The following is a 27,196-nucleotide window of genomic DNA, read 5'->3' as shown; positions in this document are numbered from 1 at the left end:
GGTCAGCCAAGGCACATCCCCTGCCTCTGTCTCCTGCCTGACCTCTCCTACTCAACCTCTCACTGCTCGTCCGCCCACCTCCTAGGCCCACTGCCTGGCCGGAGAGGCTCCTCCTGCAGACTCCATGCATCTCCCATTCTCATGATCCCACCGGCTCAGAGTCTGGTCTGAGCCACCGTGGCCTCCAAGCCCCGACCACGACAGTCAGTGTAACTCACTGATAGCTCACACACTCCCTTCAGGACTTGATCCAATTCCCCCAGTGCCACAAGGCCCTGCTCCCAGACCTCCTGCCCTGACTCATAAAGCCACGTAGCGCTCAGACCCTGAGACTCCACCCTCATCCCCCCAACTGTGTGCTCTGACTCCAAGTGAAGGCTACTCCCATAGCCCCCAGACCGACCACCTAGTAAGGCAGATGGCCTTGGAGCCAGGCTTCTTGGCCTCAGATCCTGGCCCTGGCGCTTCCTAGCTGTGTGACCTTGGGCGTATTACTTAACTTCAGTTTCCTCATGTGCAAAATGGGACTGATAATCCCTACCTCACACCCTCCCGGGAGAGGATGAAATGACATCTTGCCTGTAACGTGCCTGACACGTAGTGGATGCTCGACAAATTGGACCTACTATTAATAACCTGAGTCCCCCACTGTACTCTCTCCTGGGTCCTTGTTTTCACCACTGACCCATTTGCTGACCCCACTGAGTCCCAACAAAACCTCACCAGGTCCCAGAGTGAGTCCTTGCTGGTTCTGATCCCCAAAGCCTGGCAGCTTCTCTCAGTGACTCCTACCTTCATCCTTATCCCCTAGCCCAGGTGGACCCTGTGACCCTCTCACTCATCCCCAAGACCTTCTACATGACCCTGACCTCCTCCCCTTTATTCTCTCCAAACGCTCCCCGAATCCAGGATCCTGCACTGACCCTTGCCCTCCCACGTCTACTGGAGCAGCCGGAGCACTGATTCCTCCCTGTCTTGCAGGCTCTCCAAGTGGCCCGGCAGTTCCTGCTGCAGCAGGCCTCGGGCCTGAGCTCGCCAGGGAACAATGACAGCAAGCAGTCGGCCTCTGCCGTGCAGGTGAGGAGGATGCCCTGCTGTACCGGGCTGGGCTGGGGCCAGGTCGGAGGGTGGGCTTGGCACCGAGGGTGGGGAAGGACCGGCTGGAGAATTGCTCTGGCCCCATCCCCAGTGCCAGAGAGGGGGCGGCTTTCCAGAGGGGATTGCAGTCACTGCAGGGGCAGGTGAAGAAACGCCACCTTCTCATCTGCACCTGACCGCCCAGCCCTTCCTCTACCAAGCCTCACGTCTGTCGCTCAGCGTTTGAGTCTGCCTGAGCCCTCTGTCTCTGTACCTGTCTGCCTGCCTCCTCTTCCCTGGCTCTGCACCCAGGGTCTCTCCCTGGCACTTCTGGGTCACTGGGCCCGTCCCTCTCTGCTCCCCTCCCAGGCTGTCTCACTTGCTGAGGCCACCATGCCCTCCCCCCACCTCCTCGTCTCTCACCCACCAGCTCTCTCTGTCTCCCCACGTTTCCTGTCTCTTGATGTCTCTGTGTCTCTTTTGTTTTCCTTTGCACAGTCTGCCCTTTTTGTCCCCCTCTCCCTTCCCCGCAGCGTGCCGGCCCATCTGGCTGGCTGTGGGAGGGGAGGGGAGATGGGGTTGGGGGCGGGGGGTAAGCCAGGCCTTCTGTTTACCTTTTGTGTCACAAAGAACTTGGGAGAATTGCCGTCTGAGTCGGGGTGGGTCACAGCTCCACGGGCAGCCCGCTCCCCTCCCCCTAGCTCCCCTCCCTCCCTGGCTCCCCTCCCCCTCCCACCCCCCACAGCCGGGCTTCCTCGCCCTCCCCACCCCTCTTGGGGAGGGGCGGGGGGAGAGGGGTGGTGGCTCCAAACTGGGGAGGGGACTAAGCGGGGCTTTGGAAGGAAGTTTATCTAAGGGAGGAAGGGTGAGCACGATCCGATCCGCAAAGCGCTGAAGCCTGAAGGGTGGGGTGCTGAGGGAGTGGGGGGACGAGAGGAGCAGGGCAGGGAGGGGGTACAGGGTGGTCGGAGAAGGACCCGGGACTGGGTTTGTCCTGGGGCAGATTCCAGTGCTCTGTGGCTCCAAGGGCATATCTGGGTTTTCTGTGAAACAAGCTTACATTCCGAAAGTACTTTCAAGAAGTTGAAGGTGCTGGACAGGACAGTTGTGGGGCCTGAGCAGTGACCCTCTTTTAAAAGTCTCCAACCTAATGAGACAGCCCTCAGGGGGAGGAGTTGGGCAAAGAGGGGTAGTGGCCTGGGCGGGGAAGGGGAGGACAGTTCGGATAAGCCACTAACGGGAATGAGGTAGTAGGTTCTCATGCCCCCGTAGTGTCAGGACTGGGTCTCTTTGAATTCGGGAGCCCCCCATATACTCCCTGGGTCTGAAGTGGCCCTCGGGCTACTGTTCTGAATCTGTTCTGAATTTTCTACCCTGGGCCCAGCCTAGTACCCGCTTCTAAGAACAGGGAAGGGTAGGCTGGGGAACAGTAGGAATGTTCCCCAACCCAGAGAGGGTCTCCAGACCCAAGTAAGAGGGAGGGAGCTGGATGGTGGTTGGAGGGACTGAGGTCAGACATCAAGAAGGACTTTGCAGCAGGGTAAGAAGAGTAGGATCTGAAATAATTAAGAAAGGAAAGGAGGCTGTGGAATCTTCCTTCGGAGATCACCCCCACCCCCAAAAAACGAGAGGGGTCGCTCAACAAACACTTACTCAGTACTTCCTAAACTGACAACATTTGCAGAGCGCTTACCATGTATGATGGGCTGGGAGGAGCAGGGATGGTACCTGACACGGAGGAAGCTTATTTCGAGGCTGAGGGTTGGGATGGATACAATTTGGTGCCAGAATCAAGGACCCAAACTCAACCTCTTAAGTATGGGGATCGGGGTCCCTGGGTGTGTGGGGAGACTAGGCCAGAGCTTAGTTTAGGTTCAACTCCCTTGCAAATGACCAGAAGGTAGTCCTCAGTCCTGGCTGGAGCTGCAGCAAGAAAGATCATGGTGAGACACCAAGAAGAACTTCTAGAAATGGCAAGGGGGCTGAGAAGATGAGACGAAGACTGGGCACAGCTAAGGGGCCTGCCCTAGCCAACCTTCTGCCCAAACTCCCAGCTACCCATGCTGCCTTCTGTGACTGTGCTCTCCCTGCCTGGGGCCCAGGCGCAGGGACAAACCAGGCAGTCTCCAGGCTGGAGCTGGAGACCCAATATGGTTTTAGAAACTCTTCTGAAGCTGGCTCTAAGAGAGGGGTGGTGAACATGGCTGGGAGGTGAGTGGGCAGGCAATCCTGCCTTGAGTTGGGGACCACTGGGAAAGAGGCTGCCATGGATCTGCATTACCCACTTGATTCAGGCCCCAGATCAACAAAATATGCTCTCCCCTCTCCCACCACCAGCCTTGAGTTCTTAGAAAAGCTATTTCTAGGCCCTGGACCCCATGCGGGGTCAGAAGCCCCACTTCCTTGGAGATTATGAACCTGAGGGTGGGGATGAGAGGCAAGGAAGGTATCCAGGGTTGGGGCTCCAGGCTCCTGGAGAAGTTCAGACATGGCCCCAAGAACCCCCGTCTCCGCAAGCCCAGAGAACCATCGGGCCAGGGCCCTGTACTGGGGACTGCGGTTCGCTGCTATGCTAAGCACGCGGCAGCATCACAGTGTATGCAGGAAGGTGTGAGTTCTGGAGCTGGTTGTTTGGGTTAAAATCCTGGCTCTGCCCCTTCTCAGCTGTGTGACTTTGGACAAGTTTCTTAACCTTAGCCTGAGTTGCCCCATCTGCAAAATGGGGCTAATAACAGCACCTGTCCCCTAGGATGGTGAGGAAAAAACGAGATGATTTTGTAAATGACCTAGTGTCTGCCCCACGGTGATTTACATGGTGGTCGGAGGGCTCCAGGCCTGAGCAGGGTCCCCGAGGGAGGGGCTGGAGGCAGCTGTCGGCATTTTGCCCGGGGCTCACACTGCCAGGGCTTTTGTAAGCATTTAGCTGCCCTGGCCGCCCTCCAGATGGTGACTCACGGGCCTTGCTGGGCTGACTAGCTGACGGTGCCCATCCTGACACATCCCAGCCTGTTGAGGGGTCAGTGGGGACACCAGGGGAGCTCCAGCTCACTCCTCAGAACCCCCAAGGGATGTGAGGGGAAGGGATGGGCTCAGCCAGCTCAGGAGATAGCAGGCAGCTGCCACCTCACTGACCTTTCTTGACCCTGCTGGGCCACCTTCAAGACAAGTACACACAAGGTAATCCATCCAGATTACCGCAGCCGCCTCTCCAGCCTGCGGCTCAGCCAACTGGCAGGAACAGCAGGGGCCGGGGAGGCCTTCCAAGGTCATCTCTTCCATTCCCCTGCCTCCAAGTAGGAAAGCCCCAAGGAAGGAAATACCACATCCTTTCCTGCAGGCCACTCGCAGTGACTCACACCCCTGGTGCCTGGAAAGACCTCCTGGGTGTCTAGGCTCAGTCTCCTCGGCTGGGGGCCCTGTCCATCTCCTCTAGTTCAGTTCTCACAGCCGTGAGCATGGGAGGCCCAGAGCTTTTGCCCAAAGTGACCCTTGCCACGTAATGGCCCTGGGGCCTGAACGTTGGGGCCCTGGCGCGCCTAAGGTGCACTCGTGGAGGAGGGGAGGGAAAGAAGGGGAAAGGAAAATCCAGAATGTTTTAAAAAGTAATTTTCTTTACATTTCTGTAGAATTTCATGGCCATACAAATCACTTTCACTTACTTCTTCCCCCACTGTCCCTCTAGGCCTCGGTTTTCTCACCTCTAAAATGGTGACGATGATGGTACCCTCCTCCCAGGGCTGCTGTGAGGATTCGGGGAGATAATACACGTAAAGGGCTTAGCCAAGCACCTGGCACGCCTGGCATGTAGTCAGCCACCACCACCATCATCTTGAGCAGTCCTGTGAAGCGGGGAGGGCAGCTGTGCCAAAGCCCAGTTAGCAGATGCAGAAAGTGAGGCTTGGCGATTTCAAAGGATAGTCAGTGTCAGGGACAAGAACCTGGGTCATCTGACTCAGAAATCCAGGGCTCTGAGCTCCACCATGTTGGGGGCCCCCGTGTCAAAGGACAGGTATGCAGCTGCCTCGGGGGCACCCAGCAAAGGATACAGGCTGGCTCTGCAAGGGGGGGCTGGATGTGTGCCATGGCCTGCCCCTCCGAGAGTGGGAACCAGAAGAGCCCTGCAGCCTGGCTTTCCCGAGCCTCCCCAGGAGACAGTTGTAAAGAGAGAGGTTGGCCTTTGGGATCTCTAGCCTCATCGAACCCTTGAGCTCCCTGGATGGTTCCATTTCCACACACTCTCCTAACCCTCCTCAAGACCTGCTCTGAGCGGCGGGGAGACAGGCGGTGTGGGATGTGGGAACATAGGGAACTGCAGAGCATACAGACCTGCACATGAGTCCCAACGCTGCCGCTTAAGGCTCGTCGTTAGAGGCCCCTCAGAGGCTTCGTTCACACGGTGTGGCCGTGGCTAAAAAGCTAGGTGCCCCTTCCAGGGATGTTTGCACAGAGATGGCTGCAGTAAAGGAGGGGAGCCCAGGGCTGGGGCTCAGCCACTAGTGAAGGGGGCGCAAGAAGAGGTGGGGGCAGTGAGACTTACTGATGTCCCTGGAGCCACTGCACATCCCCCCGTTGCTCCTCTGCCTGGGGATGCCCTCACTGGTGGCTTGAGGCTGAGCCTTGCCCCTGCCAGGGATCCTGAATGGAACCAACTCCTCCTCTTCTGCCCCACCTGTGGGGCTGGGGGAAGGTGAAAGGGCCCAGGAATCCACTGGGGACACAACCTGTGCTGTCCTGACCAGGACAAGTCTCTGCGAGACACTCCCCCTGGACTGGCCCACCAGCACCCCTCCCTCCCTGCCCCAGGGTTGATCTGCCAAGAAGGTAACTCAACTCGGGGGAGCACACGCTTAGTGAGTGCCTGCCATGTGCCAGCTCTGCTAGGGCTGGGGAGTGAGACGGGAGATTAGAGACTTGTGCACATGGAGCTTGAAGTGCGATGGGGGTGGCCGATTGCCGTGCCAGGACACCTGTCCTGCTAAAACAGGGCATCAAGGCAGTGCTGCAGCTTGGGCTACCCAGGCTATGACTGCACAGGCTAGGGGTTTCAGGGGAGGTGGGAACTGGGAAAAGAATGATGATACTGCTTTTCCCTGAACCTTTTGCCTGTAGCTAGATTCTCTGGGCCTCCTATAGAGGCCTCACCCAGGGCAGGGGGCAGAAAGCTCCCCTACTATGAGAATGCTGCAAGTTCCAGCTGGAAGGAGGCATCTCTGTTTTATGGTGGAGGAAACTGACACCCCAGAGACAGCCAGTGAATGGCTGGAGGTCACTTGGCAGGTTCATTGCAGAGCGAGGAGGAGCAGCCTGCCTCTCCCCGCGTCTCTGCATGGCGTTCTTTCCACCCCACTGGGACCTAGTTAGGTGATTACACGTACACACTCACACGGGGTGGCCCTCACGGTGCTCCCTGGGCGTCAGCTCCCGGTCACTGTGTGTGCCGTCTAGACAGGTGTGCTGTAGTACGTGACACGCATGTGAGAGGGGCCAAAGTCCAGGTCCTCATGCCATGTGGGCTACAGTTTGAAACCTTCCCATCCATGGCTGCAGGCTGCCCTCCTGGCCAGGCCCACCTTGTAGGTCGTGTTCTCAGAACGGACTGAGCTGGAGTCAGCAGTGGCTAGGTGCTGCCCCTCCCCATCACTGGGGGAGAAACCCTACGAAGCATGGATTCTACTAACCAGTGTCGCTGGGGTCTAATCTTCGTGCACCAAAGACAGCACATCCTGCAATAATGTCCAACCGCCTGCAGGCTCTGTTCTAAGTACTAACTCATTAGCCCTCGTAATGACCTTAAGAGGCAGGCACTATCGCTACTTCCATTTCAGAGACGAGAAAACCAAGAACAAGGGAGGTGAGTCACTTGTCCAGAGACGCACAGCTAGCAGGTGGCAGAGCCAGAATGTGAGCCCAGGCAGCTCACTGTGGAGCTGCTCTGCCCTGCTGTGGGCAGGGGCTTGGGCGCGGACCCTCCCCGGGGTGGGGCGGAGGTGAGGGGCTGACGCGGCCGAATCTCACAGGTGCCCGTGTCGGTGGCCATGATGTCGCCGCAGATGCTCACCCCCCAGCAGATGCAGCAGATCCTGTCGCCCCCACAGCTGCAGGCCTTGCTCCAGCAGCAGCAGGCGCTCATGCTGCAGCAGGTGAGTCTGGTCCCCGGGGGCCGCCCGGGAGGTCAGGGAGAGGAGGGTGAGGTGTTCCAGGCACTGGCCTCCCCACTCCCACCCTGTTTACTACCAACGTCACCAAAGGCCAAAGCAGTGGCGGAAACCAGAGAGACCGCTCCGCAGGACTGACCTGCATTCCTCCAGGATAGCTGGGGAGGGGTCAGAGGTCGGGCCTCTCCCAGAGCAGACTCCCACACACCCCCATACGGCCTCACAGCGCCCCACCTGTATCTCCAAACCCCAGGGAAGGACAGAGAACATGCTGGCACTTCATCCTCACCCACCAAGGGAGGGGGAGGGCTCGGCGCTGTGCGGGGAGGCTCCCCTCTCCCCTCTCCGTTCCCTCTCCGTCCAGGCTCTGCTCTGGGAGAGCCTCTCTCGGAGCAGACATCTCCCTGCTGGACCATCTGTTTCACAGCGGCCCAGTCACGAGAGGGTTGGCCGTTGCTTTGGGGTCAGCAGTCCCCCGCCTGTGCTAACCCACTCCCACCCTGCTGTCGACCCCCAGCTGCAGGAATATTACAAGAAGCAGCAAGAGCAGCTCCACTTACAACTCCTCACGCAGCAGCAGGCTGGGAAGCAGCAACCCAAAGAGGTAAGGGGCTCGGGCAGGGCCGGATGTGCCCCCTCAGAGGACCCCCGCCCCTCACCTGCAGCGCCAGCCCTCTCCTAGCCAGGGGCTGGGAGTCCCGAAGTGGTCAGGACAGAATGGTCTTGTGGGGATAGTAGAAAAACCAGGAAAGGCTGGGGGACCGGATGGGGGGATGGAGGCCCACGTTCCACCACCTCCCTTCAACCCCGTTCAGTCCTCCTCTCCTCGCTCTGTGTTGTTGGATTAGGAGAGCAGAAGGGCTGAGCCCTGTGTTATCTGAGCACATACGCGTAGACGGGTATGTGAGTGTTGGATGGTCCGCACTCATGACCGGCTGCCTCGTGGTCATGCCCTCTTCCTGCCTGCTTGTCTGTTAGTGACCCAGCACCTCAGCCCTCTAGCCTGGTTCTGAAAATCTTTCAGTCCCTCCCCTCAGCCCTGCCCCAACTTCTGTTGCTTCTTGTAACATCCTGCCCTGCATCTCCAGAGAACTCCCCAGCCTGCACCCCCTGCCCCATCTGGGCCACAGTGCCTTCTGAGCTTCCATACCAGGCCCTGCAGTGCCCCCCACCCCGTGTCCCAGACACACACTTCCCTCCTGCTGGCCAAACCACAGCCAAGTTCGAGTTGCCTCTTCCCAGGAGGCTGCCCTGCTGACACCCAGTCATTCCCTCCCGCCCTCAGCCTCCCCCTCAAAGGTCTCCTCTTTGCTTCCTTCTCTGCATTGTCTCTAGGCTGAATAGCCAGCCCACCACCCCACCTCCAGGGCAGGTGGGCTGAGCCATCCCTGCCTCCAGAGCCCGGGACAGGCTCGGCTCTTGGGGCTCAGAAAAGGCTTGCTGACAGACTGACTGTCAGTGCTTGTGTGAAGTACTGAATCTGGGGGTGGGGGGGGCGGGGGGAGCAGGGCCAGAGCAGGAGAGAGGGAGCCACTAAGAGCAGAGTGAGCAAGTGCGGGCAGGCGGCGGGCACCTGGGCAGCAGTGATGTGACTGTTCCCTAGCCTGGGTCCTGATGACCTGTCGATGCTGATCTTTGAAAGTCCCGTCAGACGCCTTGATTCTCTGTATCTAAGAAGCAAGAGAGGAGAGGAGCTGGAGGGGAGAAGGCCCCCTCCTCAGAGCGGAAGGGGGGCACCCCGGGCATGTGGGAAGGGTGCCCGCCAGGCGGGAGTGGCCCCTGGAATCTGACAGGCTCATCCATCATTGTGATGAGAGCCCCCCGCGCCCCCCAGGCGAGCACAGCTGTGGTGCGGGAGCCGAAGCAGCGGAAGGAGGGAGGCGGGAGCGGGGAGGGCGTCGTGCTGCGTGTCTGGGTCTGGCCGTGCGTGTTTGCGCGCGTGCGTGCGTGTGTGTGTGTGTGTGTGTGTGCGCGTGCGTGCGTGTGTGTGTGTGTGCGCGCGTGCGTGTTCCCTGCGAGGAGGCATGCAGCCCTATGGAAGCTGGGCCGGGAGCAGGGAGGCTGCAGCTGCGGACACCACGACAGCTCCGGGGGCCGACAGGCCCTGGGAGGGGGTGGCCGCAGGGTGGGGGCCAGATGGCACGCCTGAGGCTGATGGCACCCCTCTCTGCCCGCCCCCTCGGGCCCCCCACCAGGCCCTGGGGAGCAAGCAGCTGGCCTTCCAGCAACAGCTCCTGCAAATGCAACAGCTGCAGCAACAGCACCTGCTCAACCTGCAGAGACAGGGGCTGGTCAGCCTGCAGCCCAGCCAAGCCTCGGGGCCCCTCCAGACCCTCCCACAAGGTGAGTGCCCGCCCCTCAGCCAGCCCCAGCCCCACGCCCTCGCTGTCCCCGCGGGCTGGCAGCCCCTGCTCCCGGGAGTGAGGTGGGGGCCCCATGCGTTCCTGGGGCCCGGCCAGCCTCCCCTCTCTCTCCCTCCCATCGCAGCCGTGTGCCCGACGGACCTGCCCCAGCTGTGGAAGGGTGAGGGTGCCCCCGGGCAGCCCGCCGAGGACAGCGTTAAGCAGGAGGGGCTGGACCTCACCGGCACGGCCACCACCGCTACCTCGTTCGCTGCCCCCCCCAAAGTCTCACCCCCCCTCTCCCACCACACCCTGCCCAACGGACAGCCCACTGTGCTCACACCTCGGAGAGACAGGTATGGGCCTCCGGCTGGGAGGAGGTGCTGCAGACCTGCCCGGGGACTGGCCTTGACCCTGAGGGCTGGCACCTGTGGTAGAGGCTGGGGTGGGGTTGTGGAGCTCAGGGATGGGCAGGTTTGCCTCTCCCGGGGCACGCACAACTGTGCCTGGCCTCTGGGGAACCTGTATTAGGGACAGAAACGTCATCAGTAGGGGAGCTGGGGCTGGGCGGGACCCAGGGCTGCCGGGGTCTTCAGGGTCCCTGACCACCATCTCCCTCCTGCCCTCCCAGCTCCTCCCACGAGGAGACGCCCGGCTCCCACCCCCTCTACGGACACGGAGAGTGCAAGTGGCCAGGCTGTGAGACCCTGTGTGAAGACCTGGGCCAGTTTATCAAGTAGGTGTCAGCCCCACTCTCCTTTGCCCCCCAGCCTGCCCCCCCCAACAGGGCCCCTCATCCCCCAGCCTGCCACCTAGCTTGTCACTTCTTGCGCCTTCAGCCACCAGCTGTCCTGCCATCCTCACCCCAGCGGGGGGGGGCCTCGTTCCTTCTCTGCCCCCCATCAACTCCCCGGTCACTCCTACCCCATCTGCGGTCTGTATTTCCTGGGCCAGCAGCCTCCCCACCCCAACCCCAGGCTGAGCCCAGCAGGTTGGGGGTGTGAGGAGAAGGAGACTTCCCGCACGGCCCTCCCCGGCTTCCCCCAGCCCCAGCCCCGGAGAGCGACGGCCTAGTGACGGCCTTCGGGCCTGGCGGACAGGCGGCTGGCAGCAGGCAGCCAGCTGCCATAGCCGTGCCAGGCTCTGTCACTGACCGATTAGCTCCGCTGTCTCCCAGACCCTTGCAGCATCAGGGTCAAACAAATTGTTTTCACGCTTCGTCAGAGGTTTACTTAATTAGTTCATTTGCAGTTAGATCTCTGTGTAGCTGGGGTTTTAGCAAAGACATCAAAAGGAGGCTGACGAGAAGGCGGCTTCCTCCAATGCCCCGTTTTTGTTTTTGTTTTTTTCCCCATCCCTTTCCCTTCTTTGTGTCTCTTGGTCTGTCTGCTTTCCAGCCTGTGGGCGGGATTACAGGGTGGGATGGGGTGGGTGGTGGCAGCAGAACCAGGGCCAACTTTCTCTTCTCCACCCCCTCCTCCCCCGGAAGACACCTCAACACCGAGCACGCCCTGGACGACCGGAGCACAGCCCAGTGCCGCGTGCAGATGCAGGTGGTACAGCAGCTGGAGATCCAGGTGTGGCCTCAGGCTGCGGGAGAGGGGCGTGGGGGGCTCCCCCCCCCCGCCTCACCCCCAGCACTCACTTTCCAGGAGGGATTTAGGGGGTCTCATGGAAGGGTCATCTCATGCTTTCTAGGTCCTCGTTACCATGGTTGTAAGGTGAGGGCAGTCCGATTCTGAGGGGGAAACCAGGGTTGGGGGCCTCTCTGATGCGAGGTCCCGAAGAGACTCATACTAACACAAACAACAAAAATGGTATGCATAGCTAACATACTGAGCCCTTACGTGCTCTACTAAATACCTATGTGACGCAAGGGATCCTCTGAACAACCTTATATGGTTGGTAGCTACCATTATTATGCCCAATTTACAGATACAGAAAACAGAGGCATAGAGAGGTGAAGTAACTTGCCTCTGATCACTCAGCCAGTGGGTGGCAGAGCTGGGATTGGAACCGGGGCAGTCTGGCTCTGGAGTCTACACTCTGCAGCACGGAATACTCAGGAGGCTACTCAGGACAGTCCATCAGGCAGTCAATCAATATTTACCCATGTCCCTCTGGCACCTCGCAGAGCTCCCTGCGCGAGAGGGTGGTTGTAAAAGATCTATTGAATTTATGAATAGGGGTGAATGAATCATTCATCCATTCCTGCATCTCCATTCAGTGTGTGAGGGCACTCTCACACACAAGTGCCACTGAACTTGGGTGTTGTTCAGCCACAGCCTCTGCTCTCGATGGGGAGGAAAGGCGTGTGCTGTTGGGAAGAAGGCCCCCCAGAGTGCAGCGGCTGTGCGGGGGTCTAGGCTGGGGACACACAGACTGGAGAAGCGGGGAGGGCTTCATGGAGCCTGCAGCCCCCAGTCCTGGCTTTGCGGGTGTGAGGGGCCAGAGGGGCAGGGAAAAGCCGAGGTCTTCCAGGAGCAAGGGACGGAGGGAGCTGGGGTACCAAGGGCGGGGGCGCATGGTGGTGACGGGCTTGGTATGTGGAGGAGGAGGGCCCGACTGCCCCCCCCCGCCCCCTCCCCGCCACCAGGCACAACCCCTGCTCACCTCCCACCTCTCCACAGCTCGCCAAGGAGAGCGAGCGGCTGCAGGCCATGATGGCCCATCTGCACATGCGGCCCTCGGAGCCCAAGCCCTTCAGCCAGCCAGTGAGTGACTCTCCCCTCCCTGCGGCCCTCCAAGAACCGCCCCCCCCCCCCGCCCGGGACCCCCATCCTGTTGGCACTGGCCTCAGCACCCTCCCCGTTGCTCACAGCTGAACCCAGTCCCCGGCTCCTCCTCATTCTCCAAGGTGACCGTCTCCGCAGCGGACTCGTTCCCAGATGGTCTTGTACACCCCCCCACCTCGGCCGCTGCCCCTGTCACCCCCCTACGGCCCCCTGGCCTCGGCTCTGCCTCCCTGCACAGTGGGGGACCCGCCCGGCGGAGAACCAGCGACAAGTTCTGCTCCCCCATCTCCTCAGGTAAGGGCCGTGGGGAGGGATGTCTTTCCCCAAGCTGGACCCCCCTTCTGGCTACCTCAGCCTCTGCCTGTCTCCCCCAGAGCTGGCCCAGAATCATGAGTTCTACAAGAACGCCGACGTCCGGCCCCCCTTCACTTACGCCTCCCTCATCCGCCAGGTGAGTGTGGGAAGGTAGACGGAGTCCGGGGGGTGGGGTGGGGGGAGGCACACAGTCTGCACCCCTCCCTCAGGGTCCCGGGACCAGAGAACGTAACTTTCCATCTCACACTTGTCCTCTCCCACTCACACCTGCGTTTTCCTTCTCAGCCAGACGGCCCCTCACATGGGCTTCGGCTGAGCCATCCTGCTGGTCACTCAGGCCTGTCTGTGGGAGCACACACACTGTTGATGCCACTTACACCCCCTGTGTCATCCATACCCTCATTTCCACGTACACACACTCCCATGAGACAATTTTCTGATAGACTTATGGTCACTTGTAGTCTGTCTCCTTTTCTCTGTCTCTCTCAGATGCACACACACACACACACACACACACACACACAGACACATCCACACGCCATCTCATGTTGAGGGTGCCCTTTACAAAAACCAGGATAAATTCCAAACAGCCCCCACCCCCGGACCTCTTTCTCCCAAGAATACTGCTTTCCTTCCCAGTCTAGGGCAGGGGCCCTTGGAGCCATTTTCCCTGCAGCAGAAGTTCACGTGCTCCTCGCACAAGTGCACGGCCCTCGAGGCTCGTGTTCCTTTTAGCCTCTGGCTGGGCTGTAACCAGCCTGCCCCTCTCAGGGGACCATCAAGCACCCCCGGTCTTGTCCACATGCTTCCGCAGCGGGTCTCCTCTGCTCTCAGATGAGTTAGGGGCCAGGCTGAGGGGAGCTGGGGCAGAGCACACAGGCCTGTGGCCCTTGCAGGCCCAGACTGAGGGTCCCTGTACTTCTTCCTTGTCCACAGGCCATCCTGGAAACCCCCGACAGGCAGCTGACCCTGAATGAGATCTATAACTGGTTCACCAGGATGTTCGCCTATTTCCGGAGAAACACGGCCACCTGGAAGGTGAGGCATGCCCGTTCCTCCTTGCCAGGGCCCCAGGCGGCCTTGGACATCTCCAGATCCCTTTGAGACCAAGGCTACCTAACAGTCCCCTCGGGGTGGCAGTTCTATAGAAGTGGCCCTACCAGGCCCCAGGCTAGGCCCTGGACCCCTCCACCTCCACCTCCACTTCTCTGGAGCGCTCCCTGCATGGGCCCAAAAACCCCAGCTCCCTGAAGTAAGGCCTGCGGGAGTCGGTAGCGCCTGAGCCTGGTAGGGAGGCCTGGGTTACATTCACAGGAGACCCACAGGGTTCAGAGTCCTCGGCTAAAGGCGCATGCTCTGAAGCCCAGGATGGGTGGACGGAGGGGCCTCGCAGGCCTGGACACGTGGGGACCGAGAACCTGGACTGTAATACACTGGGGCACAAACACAAACGCTCACACTCCCCAGCTCTGCCATCAGTAGCAGGAAGATAATTGTCTTCATCCAATTAGTCATTTTAACACCTTCAGCCATAAGAGTTTTCCTGGGGGATCAGAAACAGACAAGGGAGGGAACCTAGGAAAATGGGACACAAGAGTTGTGGGCTGGGACGCTAAGCCATTTGTTTTTCTAGAGCCAGCATGGGGGGTATGAGTCTGGCTCTCTGATGGGTGAGAATATTAGGTTCTGTGCAGCAGGGTGGGAGGGGGTGAGGGGAAGGAGAAGGGAGTGTCGGTACCCTGTGGGAAAGGATGGACACCCGGGAAGGAGTCCCCCACATCTCAGGACCTGAGTTGGATCCCTGGCTCTTGAGTCCCTCTGCTGGCCAGTGCAGAAGCTGCAGTTAAACAGCCTACCTCCCCGATCCCACCAGGTTTCAACAAGTGTCACTAGGGCCCCCTCCCTACCAGTGACCAGGACAAGGTGGGGTCTGTACAGGGCCCAGCCTTCTCTGCCTTCTCTGTGCTAAGTGCAGCAGGAGAGACTGCTCCGTGGCCTTCTGTATCCCCGTGCCCAATTCCCAAAGCTTGGCAAAGAGGCTGCAAGGCTGGGACAGCTGCTGTGATTGGCTGCGAGTGATGTCATTTCCTGCCAACCACAGTCCTGCCCTCTCTCTGAGCCATCAGGGCCTTCTTGGAGCCACCTGGTTCAGTCTCCAACCTGTAGGCCAGTTTGGATACCACGTTTCATAAATGATAGAGTCCTGTACAAACTTTAGGGATCATTACAATTGTTATGTAATGTTTACTTTAATATTGTATATTAATCCTCTACCTTTAGGGGAGTCAGTGTGGAGCCTCACTGCCCTAGACAACCTCCTCGTTGGGGGCAGAGTGCCTCTCATCCACCTACCCTCCTTTCTTGTTCTCTCTTAACTGCATCACCCTCTACAATCTCGACTTCTCTCCGTTCTTGAGGTCGGGAGGAGCTAGTTTAGGTGACTTTCTTAAACCCCTCGATGACCATCATGAAGCCACCTCTCCTGTAGCCCAGCCCCCTTGGGCCTTCATACCACCTTCGACTGGTGGCCCAGCCTTGGTCATCTCAGCGGCGTGTCTCCCTCCCAGGTCTTCACCTCCATCTCCCCTCCCCTAGTCTAGGTCCCAGCAAGCAGCCAGCTCATTGAGTGACCTTCCCATTTAACCATGCTCTGCTGCTGCTTCTGCCACTGGGGGCACTGCCTGCGCCCTCCCTGTGGCCCAGCAGAATCCACCTCAGCTTGCGGTCCACTCTGACCTTCAGGATTTTTTGCCGCCAAGCTTCCATTCACATCACTTGGGAAATGCACCCTGTCTACTCCCAATTCTATTTTCTTTCCACCCCCACTTCCGACCCGTTTATCTGCCCCTTGAGGTCCCTCCTCTTCTCCTCAACTATTTCAGCTTCCTTTCCTTCCTCCTCCTTTTTACTCTCTTGGGCCCCCACCCTGGGATGCTGTCCACTTCAGACCAGGGCGGAAGGGTTGGGAGCTGGCGTGGGCCAGGCCAGCTGCCGTTCATCCGGGGACAGAGCTGCCATCTGCCAAGCTGATGGTACTCGCCAGCCCTCCCCCCATGTCTGTCCCCTCCCAGGGCCCATGTTGTGGGCCTGTCCTTTTGTTTACGCAGCCCCTGCCAGACCCCTTAAATTGCCGTTAATGTTTCAGCGTAACGAATTAGTCTCTCATCACGAATCAGGCTTCGAAATGAGGGAAAAAAGCCCCAGTGAGGCCATCCTCGGAAATTGGGGTCATTCTCATTTGCAAAGCAGAGGATCGGAGCCCCGTAATGCGGGCAAATTTATTCCAAGGCAGGAGCCCCGGCGTGATTAGGCCCTTTGTAATTATCGCTCCGAGAGATTCCACTCCAGCCGCCCGCCTCCCTCGTGGATTAGCAAGCGAGTCAGAAAAATACACAGGATTTAATTAGAGGCAAATTAAAATTGGTAATGAAATCGGGCCAGTTGCAAGTGGCAAGAGTTGGAAGGAAGAAAGGGAGAGGGGATTGATCTCCAGGGGCATGGGCTGCCTGCCCAGCCTGCTTTCTTCCCCGTTTAGAAATGTAAAGAGGAGACAAGGATGGAGATGAGGTGCGGGAGGCTGAGGGGGGACAGGTAACAGGGACAGGGACGGCTGGGGCTGTGAAGTTGAGAGAGGAGAGCGTGGGGACAGGAGCGAGGCACATGGTGGGCGGTGGTGGGGTGGCTTAGGGCCCTAGCCCAGGTTCCCGGTGTGCGGGGGGAATTGGGCCAAGCACCCCTGCCCCCACCCAAGTGTCCTACAAACCGGATGACCTCAATTCCTGAAGTTATCCTGCTGGGAGGAGGCGGGACCGACAAGGTGACTTGTCCCTCCTCTTCCTGCTGTACAGTCACTAAACCCAGGCTCTCCTTTCTCTCAGCTTCCTTATGTTAACAGGTATGTATTAGGCCTCTACTGTATACCTTATGCTCTCAGTAAGCCGTCTGTTCTGAGCCACAGCCCAAAGTCAAGGCTCCCACGCTCCAAGGTGGTCAAGGAAGGTTGCAGTGAGGCTTCCCGAGTTATTCCCAAAACTTTCAAAGGCTTAATGGGAACTCTGTGTGCACCTGAGGTAAGATGTCCCAGGCTCACTGAGGTGCCAGGACCTGAGTGTGGTCTCGTGCCGCTCAGAAGCCCTAACAGCTACATGCATCTGACTAACGATGTTGAGAAAACAGATTATCGCTAACGAGGTATCATTCACTTGGTAGACAGAGTTTTCCAAAACGTGGCAGGGAGAAGGGAGCAGACAATACAGTGGGTTGGCGGTGGTGAGGATGCCGGAGCCCCTGGCTCCAAGGGCCCAGAGGGGTCTTCCCTCGGCTCCGGCTGCATCTTCTCCTGCCCGGCCCTCCCCTTGCTTGTTGCTGGGGAAGGTGGGACCAGGCGGGACTTGAGGACCCTCCTGTCTGTGCTCCCCCGAGTGGAGGAGGGGCCACCTCTGAGCGTCTGCTTCTTGTCGCTGCGCCCCCAGAATGCAGTGCGACACAACCTCAGCCTGCACAAGTGCTTCGTGCGCGTGGAGAACGTCAAGGGCGCCGTGTGGACTGTGGACGAGCGGGAGTACCAGAAGCGGAGGCCACCAAAGATGACGGGGTACGTGGGCCCCCCCCCAGCCCTCTCCAGGGTACCTCTCTGGGGCCGGGGGTGGGGGAGGAAAGGGGTGGAGGAGCCCAGGAGAGCCTGGGGTCTGGAGGTGACACATGATTAGGAAGAGGGCATTTCTGTCTTTTGCTTCTGACTGAGGGGAGGAGCTGAGGGGAACCTGGCACCAGAGAGAGACAGAAGCCCAAAGTAGCCCAGGCCGGAGCTGGGGCATGGGCAGAAGGCAGCCAGTGTGGCCGTTGGGGAGGGGGCTGCCATCCCCAGGGCCACTCTCCCCCATCTTATTGCTGGATGAGCCAGTCTGTGAGATCTCCAGGCCCCCCCGCCTCTTCATTTTACAGGGAGAGGAGGCCCAGAGAGGACAAGGGGCTGGAGGGTGGTCACACAGCAGATTCCTGGCAGAGCTGGGTCTCTGACCTCTACCATGCAGCACTTCAGTGGAAACTGAGGAATCTGGGGGAGGTTTCCTCTTTCAGCCTCCCTTCCAGCGCCACCACCTCCCCACGCCGAGCACCCCACATGGGCTTGCCTGCGCATCTTGGGCCTCTGAAGCAAGTTAGATGGCTCTCTGTGGGTGCCTGTGCCCCTCAAAGATTCCTTCACCCCAGACAAGAGCCCCTCTACCCTCAGGCAGCTGTGGGTGCTGGGGCAGGGTTGGGACCTGAAAAGGAAAGCCATTCCGTTCTGAGTGCCCCCATGTGCCAGTCACAATGCTTGGAATCTTCCTGTCCCCTTATCAACTTGGAATCAGAAGACCTGGGCTCGAATTACACCTCTGCTTCTCACCAGCTGTGTGACCTTGGGCCAGTTCCTTAACCTCTCTGAGACACCCTCTAAACTGGGGATAGTCACTGTGGAAGGATGGCCTTAAGCCATTGCTTTTCCTGACCCAACTCCTAAACACTTTTTTGTGCAGAAAAGCCTTTGGTGTGGAGCATGTGGGGACAGGCTGAGCACACAGCTTATTGGATGTCCCAAAATTCAGGATGGCAAGAAAGTGGATTTTATAGTAGGGGACGATGGAGGTTATCACTCGGACCTTGCCAGACATTGGGAAATCTAGACTGGAGAGAAAATACTGGGCCACCTGACGTGGAGACAGACACTGGGAGGGGTCTGGGTCCTACTTCTCAGCCCTGAGACCCTGGGCACATTCCAGGGCCCCTAGGAGCCCCGGCAGCTCACCTGTGAAGAGGGCTTTCGGTCCCAGATGTGCCAGGTCAGTGGGAGGATTGAATAAGATGGGGCACAGCCGACTCTGGCCTCCCAGGATTAATGAATGGGACAGTCCCTGGCACAGAGCACGCCCTCAGTTAGGTCCAGACCTGAGTGGGGAACAAGCGAATGAATGAAGCAGACGCTGCCTTCTTTCTCCTCCAGGAGCCCCACGCTGGTGAAGAACATGATTTCGGGCCTCAGTTATGGAGCACTTAACGCCAGCTACCAGGTAGTGGACTGGTCCCCGCCCAGTGCCCTCCCACCCCCTCACTTTCCCTCCAGCACACTGGTCTTCAGAAGAGACATTCCCCCACCCTCCCTGGCAGAGACGGGGCACAGAGCGGGTAGGTTGGCATAGCCAGTGGTGATCCCTTCCCTGGCTTACAGATCTGGGGTGGCAGCGGGGGCAGGGGGTGGGGGTCCTCTGTCTCCCGGGAAGGGAAGAAGTCAGGCCCAGGTTCTCAGGAAAGCTGGGAGGCAGCTCAGCTTCGGAGCTCTGGCCTTGGGAGGGGGTGCCAGAGATCTGGCAGCCCGTGGACACACGGGAGGCTCTCTAGGGCTGGGGAAGGGACAGTACTTGACTGGGTGGAGCCCGCTGACAGGCCCCAACTCTGTGCCCTCCAGGCTGCCCTGGCCGAGAGCAGCTTCCCCCTCCTCAACAGCCCTGGCATGCTGAACCCTGGCTCCGCCAGCAACCTCCTGCCCCTCAGCCATGACGACATGGGCGCCCCCATGGAGCCGCTGCCCAGCAACGGCAGCAGCAGCCCCGCTCGCCTCTCCCCACCCCAGTACAGGTGAGCCCATGGCATGGACCCCAGCCCACCGCCGTGCTCCCCGCAAACATTAGGAAGGCAGAATCTTCTCCCCGCTGCAGCTGGGATCCCCATCTTGTCGCCTTCAGCACAGCTCTCTTCCCAGGGCAGGTGGCCCCTCTCTTCCTTCTCATTGCTCCCCTCCCCGCCCCCGCGCCCCCCACACACTCTTTATTTCCCTCCCTTCTCCATCCTCTGTCATCTCCCTTCCTCTCTCCTTCCCAACCATAAGCAATCTCTGTCCATCCCAAGACCTCCTTTCCTTTGAAGGGAGACCAGACCTGAGACGTCAGGCCCCAGCGGCTCAGAGATGAGGGGGTCCTGGGGAGGCAAACTCTGGACACATCCCTGCGCCCCCAGATCCTGGATGCGTTTGGGGCTGGGCCGGCAGGAGAGGACCTCCAGGGTGTCCACATTATCCCTTCTGTCACAGCCACCAGGTGCAGGTGAAAGAGGAGCCAGCTGAGGCGGAGGAAGACAGGCGGCCGGGACCCCCCCTGGGGCCCCCTAACCCCAGCACCTCGGGGCCTCCAGAAGACAGGGACCTGGAGGAGGAGCTGCCGGGAGAGGAACTGTCCTAAGGGCCTCTAGGGGCAGGCAGGGCAGGGGTGAGACCCCTCCCTCCCCCGGAAGCCAGGCCCCACCTACCCCGACTCCTCGCCCCGCCCAACCTCAAGGCACTTCCAGGACTCAGATGGGGGGCTGGGCCAGCAACTCCCAAGGTGACCTGACCTACGACGACGCTCGCTCGGAGTGGGGTGGGGCAGGGACCGGCCGCCCCCTAGGGGACACAGAACCCCTGGTCTGGGACTGGCAGAGGACACGGAGGGCCCAGACCCCTCCTCAGACTCCCCCGCCCACATCCGAACCCCGCCTCCCCGCCCCCCAACCACCAGCAGCAGCAGCAGGGCCCTCCTCCCCCACCAGCTCGCCCCCCGCAGGGCCCCTCAGTGCCATGGAGACCCGCAGGCGGGGCTGAGCCACCCTCTCACACCCAGGGCCCCCCCATCTTGTTCTGGCAGTACTCTCTGGCCAGAGGCCCCCGTTTCCCTAATTTGTGCTCCCTTCCACCTTCTTGTCCTGACTGTGAAGAAGTAGCTCCTCCCCCGCTCCTACCCCTGCCCTGGCCTGGGCTGGGGGCAGCTAAAGTCTCAGAGCAGCCCCAGAAAAAACCTGCCCCTCAGCTGTGCCCGATCAAGAGCCACAGCTGGTGAGGGGGGAACAAGTGGAGTGCCCTGGGGGGATCCGTGGGAGTAGGGCTGCCTGGTTCCAGGTCCCCCCCAGGCCGAACTGGGCCTCCACTCCCATTTGCTGGGTGCTGCCCCCCAGGCCAGGGAGCATAGGAAAGTGGCCCGGTGCCCACCTCCTCCACAGAGGCCTGTGCCCGGTGCACTCGTAGAGGTGGACCCGCTGAAGGCGGCTGAGCTGCCCTTGAGGCTGGAGTTGGGGCCCCACGGGGTGCCAGGACTGCGGGAAGCACCTGCCTGTGTCCAGGGAAAGGCCAGGCTGAAAGCAGGCTTGAGGGGCGGGTGGGATGAACACGGTGGCTGCTGTGACCCGGCAGGTCACTCCCACCCCAGCCTTCAGGTGCCCCATCGCAGACTTCCCTCACCCGCCCTCAGCACCCCTTCCCTGCGCCCCCACCCCCCAGTTACACAGATGACCAAAGACCTTTCTTATGCCGGAAGCAAAAACCAAAACTTTTTTGTTGGCTTTTTCCTTTGTCGCCTCCCATACCCCCTGCTCATCCCGCTTCCCATCCCGGCCCCAGGCTGGAAGCCCTCCCCAACTTAAGTTATTGTTTTAAACCAAAGTTTACAGTGTCTGTTGGTGGCCAAGACCCTCTCTCTCCACCCTCCCTCCACCCCACCCTGAGGACCCTGGGACTCAGTAGAGGTTGGCGGCCCTGCTCACCTCCCCTCTGCTCTTGCCCAGCCCGGGGGAAGGAAAGCAGGCAGAGGGGAGGAGATGGGCAGCCCTCGGCACCCCGCGGGGTGCTCGGCCCCTTGGGCGGTGGGCACGGGAGCCCTCTTCCCAACCCTGGGCTGCTTACTGGGGGCTCTCCAGACCCCTCTCTCCAGGACCAAGTCCCCCATCACACTGGGAGTGTGGATTCCAGCGAAGGAGCTGGAAAAAAAAGTGAGACTCTCCACAGACCCCCTATGGGGGACCCCAACTTAAGGCCAAGGACTGGGTGTATTTGATGCTTGTCACACCCCAGGCCAGGCCCCTTTGCTGAGAAGACTCCTTGGACTATTTCCCAAGAAACCCCCCACATACACCCCTTCACAAGCCACCCCTCCCAAGAGGCAGGGGGCCCTCCGCCCCCTCCCCTATGTACTCCCCACCTGTGTTCTGTTTGACCAGCACAGAAATATTAAACGTCCTCTATTCACAGGGCCCTGCGTGTGTCAGCAAGGGGAGGGAGGGCAGGGGCGTGAAAGCACAAGGATGGCTCTGGACAGCTGGGGGCTCCTGAAAGGGCACTTCCTGCAAGTACGGGAGTGGGCTTGAGCCCCGGGCACCGGCACCTCCACGTTCATCCCAGCCAGGGCTCTGGCTCCTCTCTGCTCCGCCTGGCCCCCTTTTCCACCCGTCATCTTAGCATTCTCGGAAATTTCAAACCAGGTCTCTCCATCTTTCTCCTGTTCTCTCTCAAAGTCACAGCTCCTTGCCCCGGTTCCTTCGTGGGTTTGAAATCCAGGTTCCTGGCCTGGATGTTTTTCATCAGGGAGTAGATTTCCTCTGGGGATGGAGAGGGTTCCTGCTGCAGGACCGCATGCCCAGGTGTCCTCTGGGCCCATCACCGGTGTCTTCCTGGGGGCTACCTGGATAGGTGTGTGTGTGTGGCATTGAAATGCTCGCCCACCCCTGTGTGCAGTGTCATACACTGGTGGGCTCAGGTCGAAAAAGGTTATTCTAGCCCATGCAGTCTGGACCCCGACAGCTGGGGGAGGAAAAGGTGCAGGCTGTTAAAGGGGTGGGGTGGGGGGCACCACCACACCGGCCCACATTAAGTCCTGGCTCCCCATCTGCTGCCCCACCCCAACAAGGGAGCCCCCTCCGCCTTCCTCAGACCCCAGTGCCGTTACTGGGTTATCGGCCAGTTCCCTATTCCCCGCACTGTGTTCACCTTCCAGACACTCCCTCCTCCAGAGCAGGGCGCAGGAAGGAGTGTGTGTACTTGATGGAAGTGCGGAGAGAGGGGGGAAGACCGTTGAGAAAGCAGCAGAACTGGAATCAGTAACCCCACACATCGCCAAACTGCTGGAACTTTCCGAAAGCCAAGCTTGAGGGAAGTAGAGCAGAAAAGAGCCAGCAGGAGCTGGAGATGGAGTCTCCGCTGACTTATGGGTCTCAGGCCTTTCCTACTCCTTTCAGCCATCATCTGTGTCCTGTCTCACTCTCCCCACTTTCTGTCCACCCTGCCTCCTCCCCCTGCTCTAATCCTCTGGACACTGTTGGAGAGCCCAGGGTGAATCCCCTGTCCCTCCTTTCAGAGGGCATCTCAGGAGGGGCCCGACTGGGTCAGGCCAGGGGAGCTCATCCTGGGGGCTCAGAATCCCCACCCTCCACCCACCAGCTCGCCCACCAGACGCTATGAGCAAGTGGCACTGATAATATAGTAATCTGCCCCACCTCGCCCTCCGTGGAGGCAGCCAGGGTTCTGTACGGTAGAACTATAATTGGTGTGGATAACGGCATTCTCCACAACGCAATAAAGCAGTTACCCTCAGCTTCACTGCAGCCGCCGCTTCCCCTCCCCCCCTTCCCCTTGGATCCCACCAGCCTTCTAGAAAATCCAGAGGTGTTGGCTGCCAAACTCCCTACTCCACCCACGGAAGAAGATTTGTTTTCTAGGCTGGCCCTGGGAGCATCCTTCCCACATGGGAGACTCTAGAGGGACAAGGATACACCCAGCCTCACTTCCAGGACAGTCCTTCCAGTGATCTAACTCCTGCTTCAAACTTGAGTCCATTTTTTTGATTCCTTCCCACAGGGATCCGGCAAATGTCTGGTCAGTACATTTGGACATGGGGTGAAGATCTAGCCCAGGTGTTGGCAGAGAAGAAGGTCTTACAATATGAGAAACAGGAGGCTGCTGTGGGCCTCTATCTGCTGAGTACAGACTCAACAATTATTTCCTTTCTGATCTGACAGATCCCACGCGGGACACTCCTCCCCTTACCTTCTTCTAAATAAGCACCGCCTCCCACGTCCCGCCCCCAATCATGTTTTGCTGTCAGGAAGTTCTGCATGCTGTCTAGCTGCTCTCCTTCCTACTGTCCTGTGCGGGGCAGGTGGTTAGCTCTGGCTGGCTGCTTGCCCTGGTCTATTTCAGCATTTACCAGGGGAGAGAGAAGCTGTCTTTGGAAACTGTTCTCAGGCTGGTTTAAAAAAAAAAAAAATACTCCAAGCCAGGCATTTTGAGGGTGAGAAGGTGGCACTGTGGGCTCTGCATCGGGCAGAAGTCCCCTTCCCTTCACATTCAGAAGGCTCTACTCTCTCCCAACCTTCTCTTTAACTCGCTGCCCTTGACCAAGGCCTTCGCCGATGGCCAGCAGAGGGCGCTTCAGACAAAGCCGAGCTTCTGCTCCTCTTTGGGCAAACTTGCCCTCCAGGGGAGGATGGGAGGTGGGGGTGTGGGGAGAGGGCGCTCAACTTCCTGTGACAACCACGGCCCTACAACCCCACGTCCCCGAGAGCAGTCTCTAGCCTAGGGCAGAAAAGGGTTCCTCTTGCTGTTTGGGAGCTTCCAGACCCCCTCCAACTTGTGACGTATGAAGCACCCTGAGCAGAAATAGAAGAAGAGAGATGAGCGGGATCTGGAGAGATGACGCCTCTGGAGCCTAGTACACTGCGCACCACAAAGGGCTCAGTAAAGGTTTTTAATGGTAACCATAATTACTAACATTTAACGTTCTTATCGCATACCACACACTATTCTAGAAGCCCTATATTCTATGTAATCCTCACAACAGCTCTGAGTTAGATATTGTTATTATCCCCATTTGACAGATGAGGAAACTGAGACTCAGGGACTCAGAGGCTAACAGATGAAGCATTATGAATGAGGAATCTGGTTTGCAGTGGGGGAAGGGAAGACAGCAGCTCGGTGCCTTAGTCTCAGCTTTCTAGTGACGCTATACACTTTGGCTTGCCCCCCACCCCTTGTTGGAGACTCCCAAAGGGGAAACTGAGGTACAGAGTGCCTCAGAGCCAGGAATCAGGCCCTGAATTCAGAGTTCCCCAGATGCTGTTCTTCCCTAGGCAGAATGAGGTAAGTTGGGGCTTGGAATGTCACTGAGGGACAGAGGGAACCAGAGAAAGAAGGCTGAAACGCTCTATAAAACTAATCAGGCTGGGAGGGGGGTACTGGGGGGCCTTCTGCTGGAAAACGGAGTGAGTCTGAGCAGTGAAGGCAAAGAGGCCCCTGGGCAGGGGTGGGAGTGGCTGCAGATTCACAAGGTGTACGCGCGCGCGCGCACACACACACACACACACACACACACACACACACACACGTGCTGCTAATTAGCTAGCTACGTTTACACCAAGAGTCCCTTCCATCTTGAAAGGCTGCAATTATCCTGTGGCCAGCCGGGGCAGGGACACATACCACACGGTAGTCACAGTGACATCCCATCACACAGGCCCAGGTCCCCTCCACGCCTGCGGTCTGCCTCCACCTCAGGTTCAAAAGTTTAGAAAAACAGCCCCTCCCAAGAAGGTGGTCACGGTGGCAGCCAAGGCTGAAAGGCCCTCTGTCCTACCCAAGAGGGGCCGGGGAGGGGGTGTGGGGAGGGGGCACTGGCCACCTTTGGGAGATGGGTCAAATTAGCAAGATTGGTACAGGGTGGGGTGGGCATTCTGGAGCTCCTGGCCCTGAGTAGAAGGCTTCTACCCCTGCTAGGGGTCAGGGCCCTTCCTGCTCTCAGACCTGGAACTCAGACTGTCTCCATAGGGCACTGCCTGGGCTCAGGAGCAGGCCGAACGCAGGAACACGGGTGGGCAGACACCAGAGACGCACGGGACTCAGCTCTCAGAGAGCCGGTTCTCTGGCTGGGAAACTGACGGTGATCAGCCAAGTGCCAAGGACTGCAGGGGAGATAACTCAGGGCCTGCAGGGGTTCAGATCCTGCCTCTGCTACTTGCTGACTCTGTGGCCTTGGGAAAACTTATTGACCTCTCTGGGCTTCAGTTTCCTTGTCTGTAGACTCGGGTGGGACGATCCTCACTGGCTTGTTGAGAAGACTAATTATATAGCATATCAAAACATGTCTAGTGCATATTAGGCCCACAGCACATAATAGCCGTTAACAAAATGTGGTCTTGGATGCCAATTACCATGGGAGTGAGGAGGCCAGTGCGCTCCTGGAGGACTCCCTGGAAGAGAGGCTGCAGCTGGGAGGGGGAAACTTGGGTAGGAAGCGGGGAGAGGAGAAACGTTCTAAGCTTGTAGGTAGACCTAGATGGAGCTTTGGGAAGGTTTACGTGGCAGAAAACAAAGGGCTGAGTGAGGAGACAGAGGCAGGGGCAGAGAAGCCAGTGGACTGGCAGAAACCCAGCCCACCGCTGTCATTGCCGCCCCACACTCACCTCCTCTGGCACCGGGCTAGGCCCCCGGCACGTGAACTGTGGTGCAGTGTCCTTATCTATAAAGTGGTGATCAGAATCCCTGACCCCTCAGAAGATCGAGGGGAGAATTAAATGGAATCGTGGATGTGAAGCATGCATACGGGCCCACGCCTCCTGATACCCTGTCAGCAGCGATGCTGCTGAAGATTCAAACTTGTGGCCCATGTCACCGAGGAGTTTACATCAGAGGGGGACAGTCTGGTACTTCAATAAATACATAAGTGAGCTTGGCAGGGGCGAAATCCGTGATTCCATCACGCCATGCTGTGGCCTGCAGAGGTGTTCAGAGGAGGCTTCTCAGAGAGGATATGGCACTGTAGTAGCCTCGAGGGAAAGATAAGGCTCAGCAGGAGAGCCTGACAAGCGGGGCAACCACCCAGAGAAAGCAGGGGCGGGATGGGTTAGGGCATTTAGGGGAGAGTCAAGAAGGCCAGAGAGGCTGCAGGACTGGGAGATGATACTGGAAAGCCAGTGGGAGTGACTGTTGGAGGGTCCAAAGGCAAGCTGGGAGTCCAGGCTGGGGGCCAGGGGCAGCGCTCAGGAGAGGGTTTAGAGCAGAGGGGAACCGACTGACATCAGGCGAGGGGAGAAAGTAGCTGTGGGGCGAATGGGCTAAGCTGGGGCTGCGGGGGCCATTAGGTGGCTACTGGGGTTGTCCAGGTGACGGGAGAAGGAGTCCCAAATAGGGAGGTTGCTTTGGAAAATGGTATCAGGAAGCTTTTTAAACAACAGGGTAGAAACTGGGACCAGGTGACTGCACGAGAGAAGAGAGGTCCAGAATGACCTCAGCTGAGTGTTATCTGAAATGTCTATTCACAGGACGGGGAGACGTCAAGTGTGGCACATTTTCACAATGGAATATTAGACTAAAGAGAAAAGGGATACACCAGAGCTACTGGTCAGCAGCAGGGTACATTTGAAGGGGAGAAGATGGAAGAAAGATACATAGTGCTGCCATTTACATAATGCTTAAAGCCATGCATATGAATGCTATATATCATGTAAGGCATATACACATGTAGCGAACATTTAAAGAATTTGTAGGAATGATAAATAACAAATTCAGGATGGTGGCTGCCTCTTTGGGGAAGGGGAGATGCCATGGGGAGGGGTACTCAAGGGGCTTCAAGTATATCGATAATGGTTTATTCCTGAGCCAGCTGGTGGGAACACAGGGGTTCATTCCATTATTCCCTGTACCTTTGTGTGGCTGGAATATTTCATTTAAGAACAAAAGAGGAATGATTCCAAGGTTCGGGTCCTGGGTCAGAGGAAGAAATCTCATGATTTCGGCCCCTCT

General features: G+C 58.7%; 1 protein-coding gene across 3 annotated transcripts in view; it reads left to right on the top strand.

Annotated features, from left to right (window-relative positions):
* Nucleotides 1–23,155, top strand: part of FOXP4 (forkhead box P4) — a 52,837-nt gene extending 29,682 nt beyond the window's left edge. For 2 of the 3 annotated variants that reach the window (XM_089918766.1, XM_089918767.1), the window contains exons 3-17: nucleotides 982–1,077; nucleotides 7,095–7,217; nucleotides 7,750–7,836; nucleotides 9,428–9,575; nucleotides 9,720–9,930; nucleotides 10,206–10,310; nucleotides 11,064–11,151; nucleotides 12,205–12,288; nucleotides 12,396–12,603; nucleotides 12,684–12,760; nucleotides 13,561–13,662; nucleotides 17,097–17,218; nucleotides 18,608–18,674; nucleotides 19,070–19,239; nucleotides 19,691–23,155. In XM_089918766.1, coding sequence (XP_089774892.1) covers nucleotides 982–1,077; nucleotides 7,095–7,217; nucleotides 7,750–7,836; nucleotides 9,428–9,575; nucleotides 9,720–9,930; nucleotides 10,206–10,310; nucleotides 11,064–11,151; nucleotides 12,205–12,288; nucleotides 12,396–12,603; nucleotides 12,684–12,760; nucleotides 13,561–13,662; nucleotides 17,097–17,218; nucleotides 18,608–18,674; nucleotides 19,070–19,239; nucleotides 19,691–19,838 — 1,836 coding nt within the window. In that variant the 3' untranslated portion in view covers nucleotides 19,839–23,155. The remainder of the gene's footprint in view (nucleotides 1–981; nucleotides 1,078–7,094; nucleotides 7,218–7,749; nucleotides 7,837–9,427; nucleotides 9,576–9,719; nucleotides 9,931–10,205; nucleotides 10,311–11,063; nucleotides 11,152–12,204; nucleotides 12,289–12,395; nucleotides 12,604–12,683; nucleotides 12,761–13,560; nucleotides 13,663–17,096; nucleotides 17,219–18,607; nucleotides 18,675–19,069; nucleotides 19,240–19,690) is intronic. The other variant, XM_089918768.1, reaches the window with a different exon arrangement.
* The last annotated feature ends 4,041 nt before the right edge of the window (nucleotides 23,156–27,196 follow it).

Source organism: Delphinapterus leucas, chromosome 10, assembly GCF_059928025.1.
Source record: "Delphinapterus leucas isolate spDelLeu-1000000601 "Yukka" chromosome 10, BTC_Dleu_Yukka2, whole genome shotgun sequence".
Taxonomy (NCBI): Eukaryota; Metazoa; Chordata; class Mammalia; order Artiodactyla; family Monodontidae; genus Delphinapterus; species Delphinapterus leucas.
Note: the sequence above shows the minus strand (reverse complement) of the source record. Positions and strands in the feature narration are given on the sequence as shown.